General features: G+C 36.6%; 1 protein-coding gene across 8 annotated transcripts in view; it reads left to right on the top strand.

Moving 5' to 3' along the window:
* The window catches only part of SEMA5A (semaphorin 5A), a 323479-nt gene that overhangs the window by 168902 nt on the left and 133125 nt on the right, over positions 1–21452 (top strand). For all 8 annotated transcript variants that reach the window (XM_090137116.1, XM_031589199.2, XM_090137114.1 and 5 more), the window contains 3 exons: positions 9968–10030; positions 16239–16337; positions 17303–17516. In XM_090137116.1, coding sequence (XP_089993242.1) covers positions 9968–10030; positions 16239–16337; positions 17303–17516 — 376 coding nt within the window. The remainder of the gene's footprint in view (positions 1–9967; positions 10031–16238; positions 16338–17302; positions 17517–21452) is intronic.

Raw genomic sequence — 21452 nt, forward strand, 5'->3', positions numbered from 1 at the left:
TTGTGTTTAATGAGAATTTTTCTCAGTCTACTATTTTTTTTTTTTTTTTTGCCTTTCTCCACAGTTTACAATATGTATTAAAGACTCAGTTATATGCCTATTTTACTTTTTATTCTTCCCCATATTCTTGCAATGTTGTGTCTCTCCGATTATCTTTTTCTTTTTTTTTTTTTTTTTTTGGTCTACTTAAATCCAATTGCTTTAAGCATAACCAAATGTAAGTTAGTTTCTTCTTTCCTTGAGTGAATAGTCAATTGTGCTGCCGTCAACCTTATTGCCAACTCCTTGGAAATTTGATGATGTTTTTCTTTTTGTGTTCTGTTTTGCCCCAGCTATTTTCTAAATATCTTGTATATCTGTGTACTATTTTTCCAAAATCAGCTTTCCAGCATATTGATTTACATAGAAGGATGTAGAAAATCTCATGTATGCAATGCTTAACTGTTGAACCATTTGTTTCTTTACTGACTTTTCATTGCACACTCTGTGTGACACACTGTGTGTGATCTGGCTCTTCTTACCTTTCTTTTACTGCTTCTCAGCATTAATCTTTCTCTCTGCTTTCATCTGTCTAAAATGTTCTTACTCCTGTTTGATTGCATACTGTATGGACATACATTCATTCTTCAAGTTTGTCTTTTTACTAAGATGCTATTTTTAGACTAATTATTCAAAATATTTTTTTTATTGTAAGTAAGAGTTACTGTGAATTTTGAATAGTAGAAATATAGATGAGTATTGATACTAAAAGAATGGAGTCTTCCATTAGTAAAGCCCAATGGCAAAACTATCTGAATAAATAAATGAGAAATAAAAATCATGATAGAATTTTTATTCTTTATAATGAGACAATGAAAAAATATTATATATATACATATAAAATACAAAGATTTCTTTTTCTTAGTCTCAGTTATGTGGTATGATGTTCAGCCATTTAAAAAAATGTCACTTGGAAGGTGTTATAAATTTCATCCTCCACCATATCTCTCAGATTCATCTGCTTGCTGTTGTAAACTCATATCTAGAAGCTATAATCCAGCTGTCGTTGACATCCCAGGGACAAGATATATTGTGTTGGCTGTGCCTCTGAGAAATTATTTCAGGAAGGATTTCGGTTTGCACAGAGTCTTCTGAAGCATCCTAACTTCCTTGACTGTCTGAGGTTGCTCACTTGCATACTTCTTTATCCTTCATCCCACACCAGCATGACATGAACAGCAGGTTAGTATAGGGCAGGATGGCATACTTAGCTGCACCCCATTCTCCTTTGCCATCTGCAGCAATGAACAGATGCACAAGAAAGCAATCTGTGTTCCTATATTCAAGGTCTGTATTGAAGTCTTCCTTTCCTGAAATTCCTGTGCTAGGGGACTTTTTTCCCCATTTATTGTGGCATTTAACCTAGGGGGCTAGGGAGTATGAAATTGTATTGAAATATCTTTCCCTTTCCTGAAACAAAGAGAATCCTGACATTTCTGATCAGCACTTAAAAGTTTACAACACAATTTGAAAAAAAAGGAAACATTGCTTTCAAAAGGTCTTGAAGTATACTGAAATCAATTTTATTTGCCAAAAAGCAGGGAGAGCTTTAAAACTTAATATGCTAACACAGATGTTAATCTTAAAAGGTTCACATATAATTTATTCAATATATTAAATTTACTATATTTAGTATAATTTCAGAATGTACATTAAAAACATGGTACAAAATTTCATTTCTACCTGCTGAGTGGCTGCCAAGACTGGAAATGCAAGAACATTTTGTTGTTTTACCCCTTCAGCACAATCCAGCATTCAATTTTTAAATGTCCATAAAAAACATAAAAGCCTCAAAATGCCAAACTGGAACATTCAAAACTTTGAAAGTCACAGTGCAATGCCTTTTTATTAGTAACTCTCAGGAAGCAGGACTAAAACTATTGGTTCTGAGTATATTCAAGTTCTGAGTTGCTGACTTCAGTTTCAGAATTGCAATTTCCTCTATAAAACTTTTTCTGTTAAGTGTAAACCCCATGAACATTTTGTGACATTTGGAAGTCTTTGCAGAACACAAACAAGGAATGCACAGACGGGTGGTTGGGTGACATTTAGTAGAAGTCAAATCTTGCTCAGAGGCTAGCGAGATTAAAGTTAACACAGTAGCCATCCACTATGAGTTTCTGAAAGTCTTAGTAACTCTAAATTTTATTATATCAATTCTGACAAAATTTTCAGCAACTATTTATTTGCATAGTCAACAAAATAAGGTAATTAAAACTTTGGCTTAAATATCTGTGTCTCTCCTCACTTTTTTATATATTTCAGGCCCTTATATTTGAAAGAAAATTCAGTTGACATCAGCTTTGTTTTTGAAGCCATATAAAGTTTCATATGTTATGTGGTTTAAACATGAAATTATATATCTGTCATGGGAGCTCAGTTTTTATTTAAAACCAAACCCTAGAAAATTCTAGCATAACTGGATATTTATTTTCATCTATTTCACACTCTTCACTTTTTAAGAAACCATAATTTTCTAACTGTGGATGAGCAGTTAAAGCTGAACAAATGAAAACAGGCGAATTATTATTTCCAGGAGAATTGGCTGTTGCATTTGGTATCTGGTGGCAAGATACTTCAACAAATGTAATCAATTAGTAAATTTGTCCATACAATGTTGTTCTTGTTTGAGCTGCTGGCCTATCTCTTGATAGGAGAGCCTAACCAGGCTGCCTGTAGTCCATATAGAACAGTTTTTCTTTTATGATGAGTCAAAAAGGAGATCTGTGTTAAAGAGAAGTCCCTTTTTAATACATTCCCCTAGCATTTCCACAGTGGATGGCCGCTCTCGAAAGCTGACTGTTTATCAGGTTGGCAAGAGAGACAGCTCCAGCAGTAATGGCTGCAAGGACGAGGTCATGGTTCTGTGGAAAGCAGGGAAAGTGGTTTGCCTGAAGTATGGGGAGATATAAATCTTTTGTAAGTGGCTTTTCATATTTGCTGGAAGCAGGGATGTCATTATACCAAAGCATGCCTTAATATTTCTGGTGACCATCGAAACCACTTCTAACACTGCGGTTGCTAATTTGCTGCTAAATGTCTTGTTGGTATACTCCTCTGTGGCTACATTCTCTCTTAGCATTTACTGTTCTGACACTTTCTTTATGGCCTCTTTAAACTCAGCTTTTGGACTCTAGCAACTATGTTCATTGAGATATAATTATGCAGGCTGCAAGACACCCTTGCCAAACAAATCACAGCTTTTTGAAGCCATTCCATTGCTGGACTGATGCAAACAATAAGGCAATATTACTCATGTTTGTTGACATATATTGTTATGATTATTGCCATTATAACGCAACTCCCCAAAGTATTGTTTAAATACATGATATAAGAGATGAAAGCAAACAGATAGTGAAAAAGAAAAAAGGAAATCTCATGTAGATTTTATTTTTTGGCATCGCATAATTAAACCATCTTCTTTAATGTTATTTTTGCCAGTATCTAATTAGCAGAGCCATCTGCCTAAGAAGTGCTGGACCATCTGTCTGGAATACTGTTCTGTTCATTTTTTGGTTCTTAACTAATTAACTTTTTTTCACTATGAAATATAACAGTACACTTTGTTTCTACACTTTGAAAAAGTTCAGATATGTAACTGTATGTGCACCTGTATGCATGTATATGTTATGTGTATCTATGTAGTTATATGAATATAGTTATTCCTGGAGATCTGTGTATGCATCTTCCACTAACAAAAGTGAAAGCCATATGGTTATTTATGATTTATAAATGTATGCAATAGATACCTCACCTCATGCATTCAAAGTGACCAGTCCTTGTTTTGATTATATTCATATTTTTCAAATTTCCTTTTCGCATTTAGTATATTTGTAGAAAGTGAATACATTAGAATTAATTGCTTATCCTTTTGATTTTTTTTTCCTTTTATGTTTTTTGTTTGTTTGTCTGTTTGTTTTCTGGAAAATTGTAAACTAATTTAGGTTGGAAAGGAGTTGGATTTAATGATTGCTGTAGGTCCCTTCCAGCTTGGGATGCTCTATGATTCTATGACTTAATTTCTTGCTAGAGAACTTGTATGTTGTATACAAAGAAAACAAATTGAAAATTAGTTATTAACTGGGAAGGAAACATTATTCACTATTTCCTCATTTTCTTTAATGCTGTTTTAGTATTCTTCTAAGGTATTCAAATAAATCACTTTGATTTCTCTTGAAGCTAATTTCTTTACATTTATTTGGTTTGTCCTTTGAAAATATGATTGTTTGACTTTTAAACAAGTCTCTGTCATTCACCCAAGTGGAAAAGTAATTGAAATATATTTGTTTTTCTAAAGAATATGATTATTTTTAATACTCTGACTTTTAACTTAAGATTGATGTGTGCTGCATGTATATTTTTCTTCACTTTTGAAGATAATAATTACTTTACATAGATAAAACTTGAGTTGGAATTAGTTTGTTCTCTGTCTGGAATTTCTCCTCTCCACTGTCCTTGAAAATGTTAGGAGGGAGCTCATCTGAAGATTTTGAAGTGTCTTCCTTACATTGATAGTGTTATGTCCAAAACTCTGATAAAAAAGCCACCTGCCATTATTTTTACAGTTGAGTTCAAATTTAGACTTAAAGTGTGCACCAAAGCCATGTTTCTGCTCAGTCTGATTTTATGCCAGATATATTTGGAGCTTTGTGCTTTGTGTGTTTTTTTTTTTTAATGAAGAAAACAATCCATATGACAATCAACTGTGACTTCCTTATCTGATAAAACTATGTCAAGTTCAGTCTTTAGTACTGGTCACACAGTCTGAGTTTGGCAGGGCTAAAAATCTCACAGCAAGCTCTTTGAACAGCTCTACTGGTGACTGTCAGATAATTAAGATTTCTTTCTACCTAATAGATTGCTGGAGACATTAAATTTGTGGAGGCACTTGAAAGCATGTATTTGATAGCAGGGCTCATGAAAGCCATCCAGTTGTAATTGTCTCACCTTCCTATCGGGGCAGAAGAATGCACTAGAATCATAGAATCATAAAATCCTTAGAGTTAGAAGAGATCTTTATAGGTCATCTAGTCCAACTCCCCTGCAATAAAGAGGGACACCTACAGCTAGATCAGGTTGCTCAGAACCCCTTTCAGCCTGACCTTGAATGTCTCCAAGGATGGAACATCCACCACATCTCTGGGCAACCTGCGCCAGTGTCTCACCAGCCTCACTGTGAAAGATTTTTTCCTTATATCTAACCTAAATTTACCCTCTTTATGTTTGAATGTGTTTGAGCTTATGAACTACCCTTTAACCTGTGTACATATGTTTCTCATGAAAATGCTCACCAATAGTTGATGTGCTATCATCTTTAGTTTCTTCAGTATTAATATTCAAATCTTTGTTCTCTCCTTCCCCAGAGCAAAAAAAAGTTTGAATGTCTATAATTCGGTTGAGTGCATTTTGTTACCTGCTAAGTAGAATTACAATATTAATTAAAAAGAATACACAGAACACAGGAGGTTGTATTTTACTGTATAAAAATTGGAACTACTTCTTAAGACATGTAAAAAAGAATAGCTCCAAACAGGATAAAATTCAAGTATTTAAGTTGTGATAGGGGATCAAATAATAATCATGGTATGCATATCTTATTCTCTGCACCACTTATCCGAATGCTGTGAAAATATTAGCAAATGGTGCCAAGCAGAAGATGTCATTTTGATACAAGCAATGGATAACAGTAACATTTCTAAGTAAACCTAGTTTTGCGCTTGTTCTCTAAAATGCAACAATCTGTATGTGTCAGTCTACTCTTTCAGAATTTAAGGTCTTTATCTTCAACTGACAAAAATCACAATGTCATTATTCTGTTGGGACATTTTGTTTCATCTTTATGTTTTAAAGATTCAGGGCACATTTTTCTCCTTTTGTTTTTCTCTCACACTGAAATGACAATTAACTTGACAAATTTCCACCAGTGTATATTACTGTAGCCTTTGTTGAATGACTGAATTTCCATTTAATGAGAAACTTCCCCAGATTATATGTATATATGTATATATGTATAAATGTTGGCCTATACATACTCTTTTCATTTAATATGTAATAGGGCACATGTATGTATTATTGAAAATGTGCAAGAACCTTGGGGACAAACCTATCAGACTCTGAACTACCCAGCCTTCTTTGAGTGCCTTTGTAATGCACTTCATTTGTAGCCTGCCCTCTTATTGTCTCCTCCAGCAGCAAAACTCAGTTATAGAACTATGAAGTATACTTAATATTAATGATGGCTCATGGCTTTGTCACTAGTGTGTCTATACTTAGTTACCTCTTCATCTCGGTGCTGGGGAAAACCATGGAGCAGATGCTCCTGGAAGCTATGTCAAGGCAAATGAAAGAGAGGGAGATGATATGGAATAGCCAGCATGGCTTCACAAAGGGCAGGTCCTGCCTGACCAACCTTGTCACTTTTTATGGTGGCATAACTGCGTCAGTGGACAAGTGAAGAGCCACTGATGGAATTCAATAAAGCCTTTCACACAGTCCCTCATAAGGTAGTTCTCTTCCAGTTTGAAAGATAAGGATTTGATGAGTGGACTGTTTGATGGAGAAGGAACTGGTTACAAGATTGTATCTAGAGAGATTGGTGGTCAGTAGTTCAATGTCCAATTCAGATTGGTGATAAGTGGAGTTCCCCAGGGGTCAGTGCTGGGACTGGTGCTCTTTAATATTTTCATCAGTAACATCAAAAGTAGGATGGAGTGCACCCTCAGCAAGTTTGCAGATGACACCAAACTGTGTGGTGCAGTTATCACACCTGAGGGATGGGATCCCATTCAGAGAGACCTAGACAGACTCAAGCAGTGGACACAGGAGAAGATCATAAGGTTAAATAAACCCAAATGGAAGATCTTGCACTTGGATTATGGGCAACCCCCACTATCAGTACAAACTGGGGGATGTAAGGATAGAGCACAGCCCTGCTGAAGAGGACTGGGGAGTACTTATGAGCGGCAAGCTGAACAGAAGCCAGCAATGTGCCCTCACAGTCCAAAAAGCCAACTGTATCCTGGGCTGCACCAAAAGAGGTGTGGCCAGCAGGGTGAGGGAGGTGATCCTGCCCCTCTACATTGTGCTGGTGAGACCTCACCTGGAGTACTGCATTCAGATGTGGAGTTCTCAGTACAAGAGAGACGTAGACCTATTGGAGTGCATCCAGAGGAGAGCCATAAAAGTGAACCAAGTGATGGAACTCCTCTCCTACGAGGACAGGCTTAGAGAGCTGGGCTCTTCAGCCTGCAGAAGAGAAAGCTACGAGGTAACCTGATAGCGGCCTTTCAGTCTCTAAAGGGAGTCTGTAAGAAAGAAGGGGATAGATTCCTTTGCAGGGTCTGTTCTGATAGGACAGACTAGAAGGTAGGTTTCAAAGTAAAAGAAGGGAGATTTAGATTGGATATAAGGAAAATTCAGTAAGGGTTGTGAGGTGTTGGACAGGATGCCCAGAGAGGTGGCAGCTGCCCTGTCCTTGGAGACGGATGGATGGGGCTCTGAGCAATCTGATCTAGCTGTAGGTGTGTCTGTTCACTGCAGGGGAGTTGGACCAGGTGATGTTTAAGAGTGCCTTCAAAGTGTGAAAAGATTATGATATTCTACAATTCTATGATTCTCTTGCTCAGACAGTATTACTGTTTTGACATATATTGTCTTGAAGAGAGTTTTCCCATAAAATTTCCCATTCAGTTAGAAATTGTATGTATTTGTATATAGTTATACAGTTTATTCCGTTTGGGTTCCTGCAGGTGCTGTTAACTATTTTACTGATATATATAATTTAGTGTTGTAATATTTAGTACCCTTATTTAAATCTATGCATCCCATGGATGGCAGAGAAGAAATTTTTCTTTCAGTTATGCCAATAATGACATTAGTGATTTTGTGACCTGCTCATGGAAGTGCCTTGTATACTTTTCTCAGATTTCAGGAAAAAATTGAAGAACGGTCCCTTCTGGTTCTTGAGTGTCTTTTCCAAAACATTTCAGTGCCTGAGAGATGTACTTAATTTGCTTGATTTAAGACATAGTATAATTTTCATATTTGACATCTTTTGCCTTCAAATTAGTCTTTTACTACAGTCTTAGCCAACTGAAAGCTGGATATTTTGCCACTGAAAATTGATTTATTGATAAACATTTTATCTTGAATCCAGTTTTTCTGTCTTCTTTCTTCCTGCTGTTCATGCTTAGCATATTCTTCTCAGTTTAGTTTTGGCAAGAGCATTCCTTCGGAAGTTATTTTTAAGCAACTGTATTCTACTAAGTCTTTCCGTCTTGACCTCCTACTGATAACTCTTGCATTTCTCCAGGCATTTCAACTTTCTGTGTTGTTTAGAGATAATGAATTAATTATCAGATACTTGTATTTAATGCTGTGTAACATACAAATTTATTGTGTCCTATTTGATTGAGGAACTTAATGCTGCTCATCCAAGAGCAATCTTTTATTGTGTGGTTGACGTTATAGAGATGAACTGATTTTTGCATTACATAATCAAAAACGTCAAGTCATTACTGCTTTTTTTTTTTTTTTTTAATCTTACATAGTATAATATACAATTCTTTATAAATGCTAGGGTCATCATTCACAAATGGAGTTTTCCAGAAGTTTTCAGTGTATTCTCCAATACACTGTGGTCATTTATCTGCAAAAGTACATGCTTTAAACAGGAAGGCGTGGAGCTGAGGAAGAGAAGTAATGACATTAATTTTACAAGTCTTTCTTTTTTGAAACAAAAGAAGAAGATCATTCTTGGGCTTGTTGAAAAGCAAATGAAAAAGTACTGCATGGTCTACCATGAAGGCATATTTCTCCTTTGTTTAAATAGACTTTCATCCTATTAAATTGTATTAACTGTAGAGTATACTTTTTGTCAATATTGTCTCCATTGAAAGACAGGTACAAAAGATTACTTATATTAAGTCTGAATAAATTATCTTCCATTATTTTCTGGTAAATAAAACTGAAAAAACTGTGGTTTCAACAATTAAGCAGCACTGTTTAGTTAGTAATCACATTTCTTCTTGGTAAAATGTAAAATGCTTTGAGACATTTTTATTAAGAGAACAGGTGGATGTGCGTTGTTGATGTGAAAGCAAGCAGAGAGATTTAAAATGCACTCTGACTGCACAGCATACACGGGCATTCAAATGTGTGCATGTATTAGCACATACACACCAAGCCCAGGATCTGCTCCACTGAACGGTAGAGTTTGTAAGTCATAGCTGCTGAATGTTAAATATGGAAATAATTGGAATTAACTCAGGCAGTGAAAGTGCCATAATGCAGCCTAGACTTACATTCCTGGCATGAGTCTGTTGAAGCAGAAGGTTCAAAAATGAGGATAAATCACTTCTGCTTTGCAGTGCTCCATTTCACTGTTGTCCTGTGGATGCCTGCTTGTTGCTCTTTTCCTTCAATTGAACTTTTAGCTCCTCCAATTACTGCTGCAGTCACACCTTGAGAAAATAAAATACCCATTTCATGCCTGAGAGAAAATCTGCAAAACCAGCAGCAGTGCACCCTTTCTGACACAAAAGGTCTCACAGCAGAGCTGACCTCAGCGTGATGCCACCCACCTCTGCTGGGGAGGAAGAGCCACCCCTTCTCTGTGCTTAGCTGAGTAAGACTGATACAAAAGGGGCTAAACAGCATCAAATATGATTGTGGTTATTTCTGCTATAGCTGTAGGTATGGTGAATCATGGGGACAGCCAGTTTCACTTTGGATTAAAAAACTGAAAAACCACTAAGAGCAGAACTACATTTCTAAGAAGAAAAAGCTTATAAGGCGATTAACCGTGGCTAGAACCACTCACAGTTAATTGTCAGTGTACCTGAAGCATGTATCTCAAGCATGGGCTTAGATAGCTGAGTTATATATTTCTGTGTTCCCTGCATTTCTAACTAATTTCTGTTGGTTGTAGGCAGTGGAATGGCAATGTGATGAAGCTACTAAAAGAGCCTGTTACAGCAAAGGAAAATCAAAGGTAAGCACGAGACAGTAATGCTTTAACAAAATTTGTAATTTAATAACAGGTATAATTCAGTGTATAAATATCTACCTTATGCAGTTGTAATGCCTCCCATTTCTTTCCGAAGAGAGTTGTAGAAAAACATTATGACGCTGATGTATGAGAAAAGGAATAAAGAACAATACAGAAAGGTGTGGAGTGAGAGGTGCAGTCACGTGGTGCTGTGATGAAATGATAAAAACTACGGAGCTTCTAACAATTCATTGCATTGACTCTACCATCTATCATTTGTAATGAGCTGTATTTTCACATCATACTCAGTAAATCTCAAATTACTCTCTATGTTCTTTGTAAAGTCCTCAATTTATGTGGACTGCTCTGAAAGTAATGCCTCCTATTTTATTAATTTGGCCTGTGATATTGCAGGCACATGTTGGTGGTATGGCACTAGTGGTTGAATCTTTCTGACAGTATTCCGTTCCATGTTGTTGCCATGTGACAGATGGCAGCAGAGGGGTATCTGACAAAACGGTGTCTGATGTGGACATGCAGATGAAGCAAAGGTGTGTCATTGAATTTCCCGTGTGGAAAAATCATACCCACTGACATTCATCAACACTTGCTGAGTATTTGTGGAGAACAAACAATGGATCTGAGCACAGTGAGGCAGTGGGTGCTGTTTCAACAGTAGCAACAGTGATGTCAAAGACAAGCCATGCTCTGTGCACAACTGTCACATCACAAAATGTCTCAATGAGTTTATCCACACGAATTGGCAGATTACAATGAGGGAATGTGCAGAGTTGAATAGTGGCTTCAGTTCACTGGAAATGATGGTGGCAAGTGAATTAAAACGTAAGGGAAAAACACAAAAGTACATCAAGAACAATAAAAACAGAAGAATATGATTGTTTTCAGTAGTCACATTCAGTAAAACATATCAGCCTATGAGATTCATTGGCAAAAGTCATAAAGAAGCACAGCAAAACAAAAAATCCAAATCCCACAAGCTTGAAGAACGTATTCCAAATGTTCATATCTTCTAGCTTTCTAGTAAAGAATGGGTCTCTTCTTCTGCATAGTCTGCATGGTAACATATGACCTTTAACTTCTCCCATCAAGCAATTTCATTTCCAGCTTTTTTTAGTAAGTTTTGGAAAATAATGTTGCATTGTAGCCTTTGCCTATCCATTTTCACTTGAATTTAAAGAAGAAAAATGGTCTCACAATTGGAGCGTGGCCAGCTATACCATGAGGATAGAAAAAGAATTGCCAGGAAATAAAAAAAGCAGGTATAGGGAATATGCAGTGTAAATCTTCATGCATGGAAGATTATTGTCTTTACAAAAAATCATCTTTCACTGTAGATATGAGTTTATAACACTGAGAAAAGGCATTAGAGATGGTATTGCCTTTTTTTTATTATTCTCCTTTCCCTTTTTTCTCATCCCAGTCTTAGAAACATGTATTTAGGAGTTGCTGATAACTAGCCACTAACGTATGAGCTTTACTAGGTCTGTGTGACAGTTATTAATAGCTAAAGAAAAGGAACAGGCATGATTTTAATTAAAAATTTCTAACTTGTATGAAGGCTTTCACGGCAGAAATAGATGATAGATGAGTATGCTGCTTACTTGTTAGCTTGTGGAGAGAAAAGAAGGAACTTTGGGGACCTCATATTTTAGGCAAGTGTTTCATTTTGTAAATTGTTATTTCTACATAGAATTTTTGTGTTTTCTCATGTAATGTGTCCCTCAAGCCTTCAGCCTTAGCTTTCAGGTGACAATACTGAAGGTAGAGAATATGCCCAAGTGACAATGTAGTATGACAGATGGCATTGATCAAAGTGCACACAGAATAGAAACTATCACAGTAAGAATACAGTGTATTACTAAAAGTTTATACCTGTTTTACAGTGATTTTCGGAATTTAAAACAATGAAAATAGCATTCAGCTCTGAAAGTCTGCAGTGTCTGCAGTGACTGTAATCTAACGTGATGGATGAAAGTAATGGTAAATTTAAGGATGTAGTAGTGTACTTTGAATTCCATGTTGACAGAACTGTTTGTGGTTTGATATGCACACTCAGTTCAACATTGCTGAAGCATGCTATTAAATAATTTTTACTCAGAGAAGCACTCAGCACTTATGAAATGTACTTAGGTGTAGTGCATTCATCCAGATTTTCATTCATGCTCCTCACACTATTCTGTAAGTGATTTGAAGTTATGCCTTTACTGCTATTCTAATAATGGCCTCCAAAATTTCAATAAGTGGGCTTACGGGAAAGATTAGACATAGGGAAGAAGTTCTTTACTCAGAGACTCTACAGGGTGGTGACACACTGGAACAGGTTGCCAAGGAGGTTGTGGATGTCCCATCCCTAAAGGCATTCAAGGCCATTTGAACACCCTACAGGTTTTTATTAGAATAGCATATATAATATTGCACAGTGAACACAGTATTCAGCTGTAAAGTGTTTGGGCAACCCGATCTAGTATAGGATGTTCCTGCCCGCAGTAGCGGGGCTGAAACTAGATAATCTTTAAGGTCTCTTCCATCTCAAACCATTATTTGATTCTATGATTGTTCCTTAGTATCATTACTATATGAGAAAAGATACACTGTTTGATTTGGATCTGTAACTTCTTTCCTGTTTCACCATCTAGAAGATAAGTGCAGTTCTTAGATTTCATTACAACCAAAGGTAGTCCTGGAAAGAAATAATTCTTTGCTTAATGTCATGATCGGGCTTTTAAAAAAATCATTCATCTATCTATCTACCTACCTATCTATCTATTTATTTATTTACTGTGGTCTTTTTCTTTGAACTTTTCAAGTCTCTTACCTTCCCTGGTATGCTTGAGGTAAAATCAAAGAATAAACTCAAGCTAGAGAAAGGGTAACCTGATGATATTTGTATTTTACTGCCTTATGCCCAAGACTAAGAGAAGTTCATGACAGAGAATATGCTTAAGAGCCACACTCTTTGTATTAGGAGAACATATGCATACAAATGAGGAGAACGTCTGATCTGTGGCACACTCCTCTTCCTGGTCAAACCACAGCAGCCTTCAAGCCTTCACCTGGAAAAACAAACAAACAAAAAAGGAACTATCAGACCAGGAGAAATTCAGTCCAGTACTACAATGAATTGCACTTCTTCAGTGGAAATCCCCTAGGAGACAATTCCAGTTGCTGCTTCTTTGATTGTTGCTGTATAAATAGATCCAGCCCCAGCTGGGGAGCTACTGGGTGTTTTGTTTCCATGAAACTGGTGAGAGCAACTTCAGATTTCAGGGCAGAGACATGTGTGAGACATGTGTGACTGCAGAAAAGGACAGGAAAGACTAGAGACAAAATATGGCCAGCCCAGACTGTGGTAAGGGAGGGATGAGGATAACAAGGATGGCTGTGAGTAATTTTTCATTCAAATCCCTGTTTCTCTTGAAGCTCTGCTGACCACAGACCACTATGGGGGCAGTAAGTTCAGACAGCAAAGATAAAAGTCAGTTTGCTGATGGTATGCTCTGAAATCAGAAGCCAGGTTTGAACCCTAAAGCAACACTAGCAGCTTTGAGATAATAGTTAGTTAAATGCAACTTTTTTCTTGTTATTGAGAAAGAAGTTGCATGGAATTTTTGCCCCTAGCTGTTAGCAGTAGTTGTTGTTCTGAGGTTTATGCTTTAGGAGCCAATGACGGGAAAGAGATGGGGAGGAAAATATATAGAGACATCCATCACATCTGACAGTGTAATGCACACTTGACTTTTGAAGTCTGATGTTTGTTACTGAAATGAAACTTCGTACATTTATCCACCAATTTAAACAGTTGCTTAAAATAACTCCTGGAGTGAGCCAGACAAACCAATGTCCTTGTAACCATCACGCAGTAGCATTTAAGTCAAAAATGCCATAGTGAAGAGAATAAATTCATCCATTTTGAATGGTACTTTTGATAAGAACACACAATAAGAAAAGATATAAGAGCAAAATGTAAAAAAATCAATAAATAAAACAAATAAAAAACTAAAATATCTTACTAGTTGCTTGTTTCATATTACAACAGCTGTGTGTATTAGCTTCTGAACTTACTGTAGAAGTATTAAAACTATAAACACTAGTGTACTTAAAATGCTGAGAATGGATAAGTGACTATAGCCAGGTCATCCTTGAACTGTCAAGCTAGTATTAAAATTAAATAGTAATCTGGCCTGCTTTGCCACTGAATTCTTTCAAATAGCTGTGGTTTGTTTCAGGTGTGCTGATACAAAAGTAGAGAGTACATGCTAAATGGTTTTCTTTCTCTGAAAGATAATCTAATGGAATAGTAAGAGAATAATTGGCAAAGACATCAAGAAATGTAGGATGAAGCTACATACACTTTTGGTTTTAAAATCCTTTGTGTTCTATAATACATACCTTTTTTAGCAGATCTAAAAAAGAAAGCTTGACTCCAAAGCTGTAAATGTGACTCTGAGCAATTGAACTGGCTAAATAAGAGTCCTTTTTCTATGTGCTTTTGAGTGGAGATTGTTTTATTCATAACTTTTTTTTTTCATTGCATTATTTTCAATTTGCTGTATGAATAAAATAGCCAATTAAAGAAGTCTTTTTTTTCAGCTTTGATTTTGTTGTACTACATAGCCAACAAAAAATAGTTATGCGATATCTTATTTGCGCTGTTGTGCTGTGGATTGTTACAAAGTTAGTACAAGACTTGGGAACATTAAAGAGAAGAATCTTGTGAATCCCAGGAATGTCAGAGTTAAAAAAAAAAACAACATTATTTTTGAACAGAAGGAGTGGGTGATGAGAATGCAAGCAATTTGGCAATGGCAGTATTTCAGGGAGCTCTAGAATATGAAGAAGAGAGGTTTGATTGGTTCTAATGTCAGAACCCACTTATTTTTCCTACACTTACATTCCAGGGCTTGCAGAAATTACAGGATGGAAACAGTCCAAAGAATAAAATACTGTGTTTATTTATATGAAATTTCCTGGACATCAAGGAAACCACCCAGAAGTGAAATAATTGTTTTTTTAAAAAAGACTTAACTGCAATTCCAGACTCTGTTATATGATTGTGGCATATCAGCTTCTGTTTGTTTGAAAGGATATTAAGATGATGATCTTGGTACATTTAAGACAGAGACATTGATTTTGTATCTGCTGGGAATTTGATCTTAGTTTTAAATATTTGACAATTACATTTAAGGCTCAAAGAGAAGGTTCTGAGAGCTACATTTTCATGAGAGATGGATGCAATTTCTTATGTATGTTCATTTTTGGGATTTTTTTGTTTTGTTTCATTTTTATTTTGCATGAGGAAAAGTACAGATAATAAATTCTAAGCATTCTTCTCAGAGAATTTAGAAGTATTTTTTGTCCATCTTGCTTCACAGTCTATTTTGTGCTTGCTCGGTCTACGCAGGTTTATATTTCTTTTCTATCAGGGTAAAAGTTTGTAAGACAAACAAGCAATATGTTTAATATAACTGTGGGCCAAATAATGAGGCTTCTGCCCCATTACGTGGATGTACTTACATGATTTTCCTTAGTATCTGTTTCTTGTGAATGAATGCTAAAAAGCAGTTTAGCCAATTGCTCAAATAGAAGGATTCTGTAAACATTTTGTTGTTGTTGATTTGTTTTAATAGATAGGAACATTCATTTCTGCAGAAATAGTATTTGAATCCTTCCTACATGCATTTTCAGGAGTTGTTCAGTATTGCTCTCTATCTGAGTAAGAATTAGAAATTGCTGTTGCTTTCTAGCTTCTTAAAGCCTTCGTACATTCTAATGTGGAAAAAAAAAAAAAAAAAAAAAAAGAGATAAAACTATTCTTCAGGGTAAGCGCATGTGTATTGTGATAATGAAATTTTGGATATTTCCATGAGAAACTTCAAATTAACTAAAATGTAGATGTATCTAATAAAACACACTGTACAAATTATGTAGCTAGGAGTGACAAATCTGTGTCTGGATATCTCAATTATTTTATTTATATACTTAGAACATACTGTTCTTATTGGCAACCTGCTTTTAATTCTGCACACTCAGAAGTCTTTGATGTTGAAAAACCTTACTGTGATACTGTTAAGGATCCTTTCACAAAGATTGGTGGACCTCTGTGTTGTCATTAGAACATTTATATTGATGATTGCTAGCATAATGAGTATGCATAAACACTGAATTTATTCTTTTTTTTTCTATATGGCAGGAGGAATGCCAGAACTATATTCGAGTGCTTCTGGTTGGAGGCAACCATCTCTTTACCTGTGGAACCAATGCTTTCACTCCTATTTGCACGAATCGGACGGTATGACTTAAATATTTTGTCCCATAAACTCGAGCCCACGCTCTGACACTTCTGGTTAGTAAGCAAAGCAAGTTGCTGATTTCAGGCTGTTTGTGAATTGGTTAGTGAGCTGGTATGTAAAAGCTGATTTGGTTAGTGTCCGAGAAAAGTGGAGAGTTAACTGGTAATCTCTTTTTGGAGTCCGTTCCTGAGCAGCTCAGTTCCTCCCACATGCCAAATTTCATGAGTCTTAAATATTTCTAAGACTTCCACCATTTTGTCAAATTTGGTTGTTGTTAACAGGCTTAGTTATAAAATATGATTGAATAGCTTCAGACTGTGCATGTGTATTGATGAAGAAGACGAGTATCTGCGCTAGTGATTTCTGACTGGTGAGAGTGAGAAATCTTTGTTGAGAAATCATCCTGTTTCTGGGACAAAAGAAAAAAGGACAAACCACATGCACAGCAACAACAACAAAACTGTAATTTGTGTGTCAAAGAAGAAGAGTCCATAAAGAATCAATATGGTCATATAATAAAAAACAAAATGTCACAGGTTAGACTAAGTGGGCTATATATTTCAGGTGGGGAGAGGCATTTAAATATAAAGAAAAGCAGTCATCAAAAACTCCTTGACACTTTTATTATTTTTAAACTTACTGTATCTTCATTCTCAAATAACTTAGAATCACACTTTGATTTATGGCTGGAAGTTTTAAGGCTACTAAGTCAGAAAGATATCTACTGAAGTAGGCAGCTCATTTTTTACAAAATCTAATTTTCATGTGAGATTTTTTTCCTAAAACACACCAACAGAACTGTAGGTTTTTTTGCTATATGATCAGTTGCTACAATGAATACTTTAGATGAATCTGACAACATAATAACAATCTATATATAGATATATATTTTTAGTTGTTTCCAATGTGATATGTTTTAGGCATGATGGCTAATTGTTAATTTGCACGTCTTACTGTTTTACAGTTAAATAACTTGACAGAGATACATGATCAAATCAGTGGCATGGCTCGTTGTCCTTATAGTCCCCAGCACAACTCCACTGCGCTTCTCACTTCCAGTGGGGAATTATATGCTGCTACAGCCATGGATTTTCCGGGAAGGGATCCTGCCATTTATCGCAGTCTGGGAGCCCTTCCTCCTCTCCGCACTGCACAGTACAACTCCAAGTGGCTGAATGGTGAGTACCATGAGACTTGTCTGCTTTTTAACCCACGTTCTCCTGATCCGCGAGAATTTGGATGTTTTGAGAGTAATGCAGTTCTCATTTTAAAATTGTTTTGCATAATACAATTTTTAATATATTAGTATACTTATTATAGCATGTAATTAATATAGCTGTTTGTAGCTGTGCACTTAAATATTAATTTGTGTTTGCAGGCATAGGGATGAGCTGTACTTTATATCTCAGGTGAGCTTAAATGGCAAAGCTGCAATGGCCAAGGGCTGTGGCTTGCCTTCGAAATTGCTCTGTTGAGTCCTTTAAAAACTGAAGGCAGAAAATAGTTTAGAATGGACTGAATTTCCCTAGTTTTCTCTGCAAGTCCCAGCCTTGACAAGCATAAATAGTTGTGTTTTCAAGCTACCGAGGTGGTAAACTGAAGTTTTTGATGCTTATTGTAGCTGATTTTGAAACTTCTTGTTGTATGTGCCACATAAATCATAAAAATAATATTGTAGCAATGATTCCTGTATCAAAGATGTTCACCACTGAATGAGGATTTTCAGATGGGAGAAAATTTAAACTGGTACTCCTGAGATGAAGCAGAGTCATTTGGCAATTAATCTATGTATTACAAAACTATATGCAGATTCTTCTAAAGTGGAAACCATTCCTTAACTTAAAATTTTAAAGTATGTATTTTATTTTTTGCCTGTGGTTTTTCACACTAAAAAAAAAAACAACACATATTGTCATAACTCATGATGCTTAAGTTGCCATAAGTTGTCGCATAAGTGACACAACAGTAACCAGCAGTAACCCATAGTGCATTTCTTGTTATGGTGAAATTATTCTCATGTTCAAATTTAATTACATATATAAACCCTTCCAACTTCAGAACATTATGCAGCGGCAAGTATCACACTATTTTAGATATTTCAGTCTTCATATAAAATGAATGCTGAATTGTACTTGTTTACTTGATTTTTTTTTACCTATACTAAGAAGCCATCAGAGGTAGCTTGGAGAAATTTGTGACGTTTTCTGAAGTTCAGACAGTGCTAAAGTATTAATTAACAAAAGAAGACCAAACTGCACCAAACATAAAAGAATTATAGCAGTGCAAAAGAAATCTGAGATGAAAAATGAACTCATTGTACAGGTATCTCTGTTCAGGCAGCATTTGTCCACACAGACATGATACTGAAGCTAATTGCAGTGCCACACCTGGATGCTTCTGTCAAAGGCAAAACATTCTTCACACTGACTTTTCACTTTAACTGGATGTTTTATGCCAAAGGGCACAGTAAAAATTCCCACCACTTCCCATGAAAACTGTTCCAATTAATCAGATTCTCTCTATTTACATCTTGCCTATTAAAAGTGTCAGCCATACCTATACATTCACCCTTATAATTCATTCTTCTGCCTCAAAACTGTTTGGAATTAAGTTGTCAGGAAAGTATGACTTTATCTTTGGGGGAGAAAGAACAAGATTAGTTTTGTAATTGGAGCCAATTCAAGCAAATCCAATAAAAGGCTGGAAGCATCTCTGTTTCCTACATAAAGAGGTTTGAGGGGAAATGTCTTGTGGGGCAGTTAAGAGCTGCAGATTCATCTGCTTTTATGTCAATTTGCCCATGCATGTGTGACACAGTGTCAAAAAACTGCATTAGGTTTTCAGCACTTGAATTGAAATGAAGGATTTGATGCTTTCAGTGAGAAAGTAACATAAATAATCCTGTAAGAAAAGTTAGGCAGTTTTATCAATTGGAATGGAAGCTTCATAGTCAAAACTTGCTCAGCAGTGTTAGCTGACACTTAGTCAACTTCAGCCTTTTTAGGGTGTGCTTGTGTGCACATATAGCTTTAAATTTCCAAGTCAAAAGATATATTTTCCATTACATCCATGCTTCCTTCAGAGGTGTGACGCTTCTTCTCACTTAGATTTGCTACTATACATATTAAATTGGAACATTTCAAACTATCTCTGGGTGTGATAGCAGTACTCTAAAGAATCAGAGAAGGGAAATCAAGGATCATTAAATTCCATCCCCCCCTGCCACAGGCAGCGTTGCCAATTGCTAGATCAAGTACCTGATCAGATTGCCCAGGGCCCCATCCAACCTGACCTTAAACACCTTCAGGGGCAAGGCATCCACAGCCTCTCAGGACAACCTGTTCCAGCACCTCACCACACAGTAAAAAACTTCCCCTGACATCGAATCTGTATCTCCTTTCCTTTAGTTAGAAACCACTTCCCCTTTTCCTATCACTGTCTACTAATGTAAAAAGTTGATTTCCCTCATGTTTGTAAACTCCCCTTAAATAGTGGAAGGCCACAATGAGGACTCCCTGCAGCATTCTCTTTTCCAGGCTGAACAAGCCTAATTCCTTCTGTCTGTCTTCATAGGAGAGGTGTTCCAGCCCTCTGATCATCTCTGTGGCCCTCCTCTGGACCTTATCCAAAAGCTCCATATCTTTCCTTTGTTGGGGGCCCACCATGCAGCAAGCGCTCACTGCTTGCTCATGGCCAAACTGTTGTTCACCATCACACCTAGACCCTTCTCTGCAGAGTTCCTTTCTGTCAGGTCAGCCTATACTGATGCATGCAGTTATTCTTCTTTCTTAGTTGTAGTGTAGGACTCTACACTTCTTTTTGCTGATCAGGTTCCTCTCCACCCAACTTTCCTGCCTGCTCAGGTCTTGCTGAAAGGCAGCAGAGCCTTCTGATGTTTCAGCCACTCCTCCCAGATTTGTGTCATCAGTAAATGTGCTGGGAATGCACTCTGTCCCTTCATCTGGGTCACTGATGAAGATATTGAGCAAGACAGGACCCAGTACTGATCCCTGGGGAACATTGCTAGCTACAGGCCTCTAACCACAGTCTCCACTGTTGATAACTAGCCTCTGAGCTGTGCAAGTCAGCTAGTTCTCAGTCTACTGTCTCAGTTTCTAAGCTTCATTACAAGGATGCTGTGAGAGACGGTCAAAAGCTTTGCTGAAGTCTAGGTACACAGAATCCTCTGCTCTCCCAGGCTACCAGTTTGGTAGCCTTTGTTAATTCATGTTGACTACTCCCGATGAACTTCTTCTCTTCCAGTTGCTTGGAGATGGCATTCAGAACAAGTTTTTCTGTCTCCTTCCCAAAGATGGAGGTGAGGCTAACCAGCCTGTAACTCCTTGATTATGCCTGAATATGTCCACCAGTTGCAATTTTTCAGGAATTCCTTTATTTTCCACAAAAATAAATTAATGCTCTGCTCATAGAACCTGTTTGTCTTCCTGATGTTCTATAGACATTAAATGCAAGTGGTAAATGCAACTAACTAGTACTATCTCCATCTGGTACCCAGCTTGCTGCAGGACAGTTAATATGGGACTTCTGAATGGAGAAACCACCCCTTCCTCTCGTGATTTTGACTTTGTCTTTTCCCATGTAGACAAAAAAAAGTAATTCTTGGAGCTACTCACGTGAGTATGTATAGAGAGGGCAAACAATTGAAGAAGTTAGAAAGGCTGCTTACCTGCAATTTATTCTTTAAGACATGTTCTGCTGCCTACTTCCATTTCTCTTTCTCTCTAATTCTGTATTCAAGTACTGCTGTGTTTGAGAGAAATAATTTGAGGTCAAACAGCACACATTGAGTGTTATGTCTGAAGCAGACAGTTCTTCCATTAATTTCTTCTCCGAACCAAAGCAATCAGCAAGGCCTTGAGATTCAGCCCACTTCAGGTCAGTAAAGAGCAGTGTGTTTCTAGACCATTTTAAAATCGCCTTAGTAATGTTTTATAAAAGGAGTAGTCTACCTTAGTAGTCTGCTTTGGACATGATTAAATGATAGCAAATACATTAGATCTTTCATTAAGAAAAAAAGGACAGCTTGATTTACTGCTCACATGCTGTTTACTTCAGTCTATTTAAAATCACAGCTTAACATGGTTTTTAAATCA

The sequence above is a fragment of the Phasianus colchicus genome, chromosome 3 (assembly GCF_987193195.1).
Source record: "Phasianus colchicus chromosome 3, bPhaCol1.hap1.1, whole genome shotgun sequence".
Lineage (NCBI taxonomy): Eukaryota > Metazoa > Chordata > Aves > Galliformes > Phasianidae > Phasianus > Phasianus colchicus.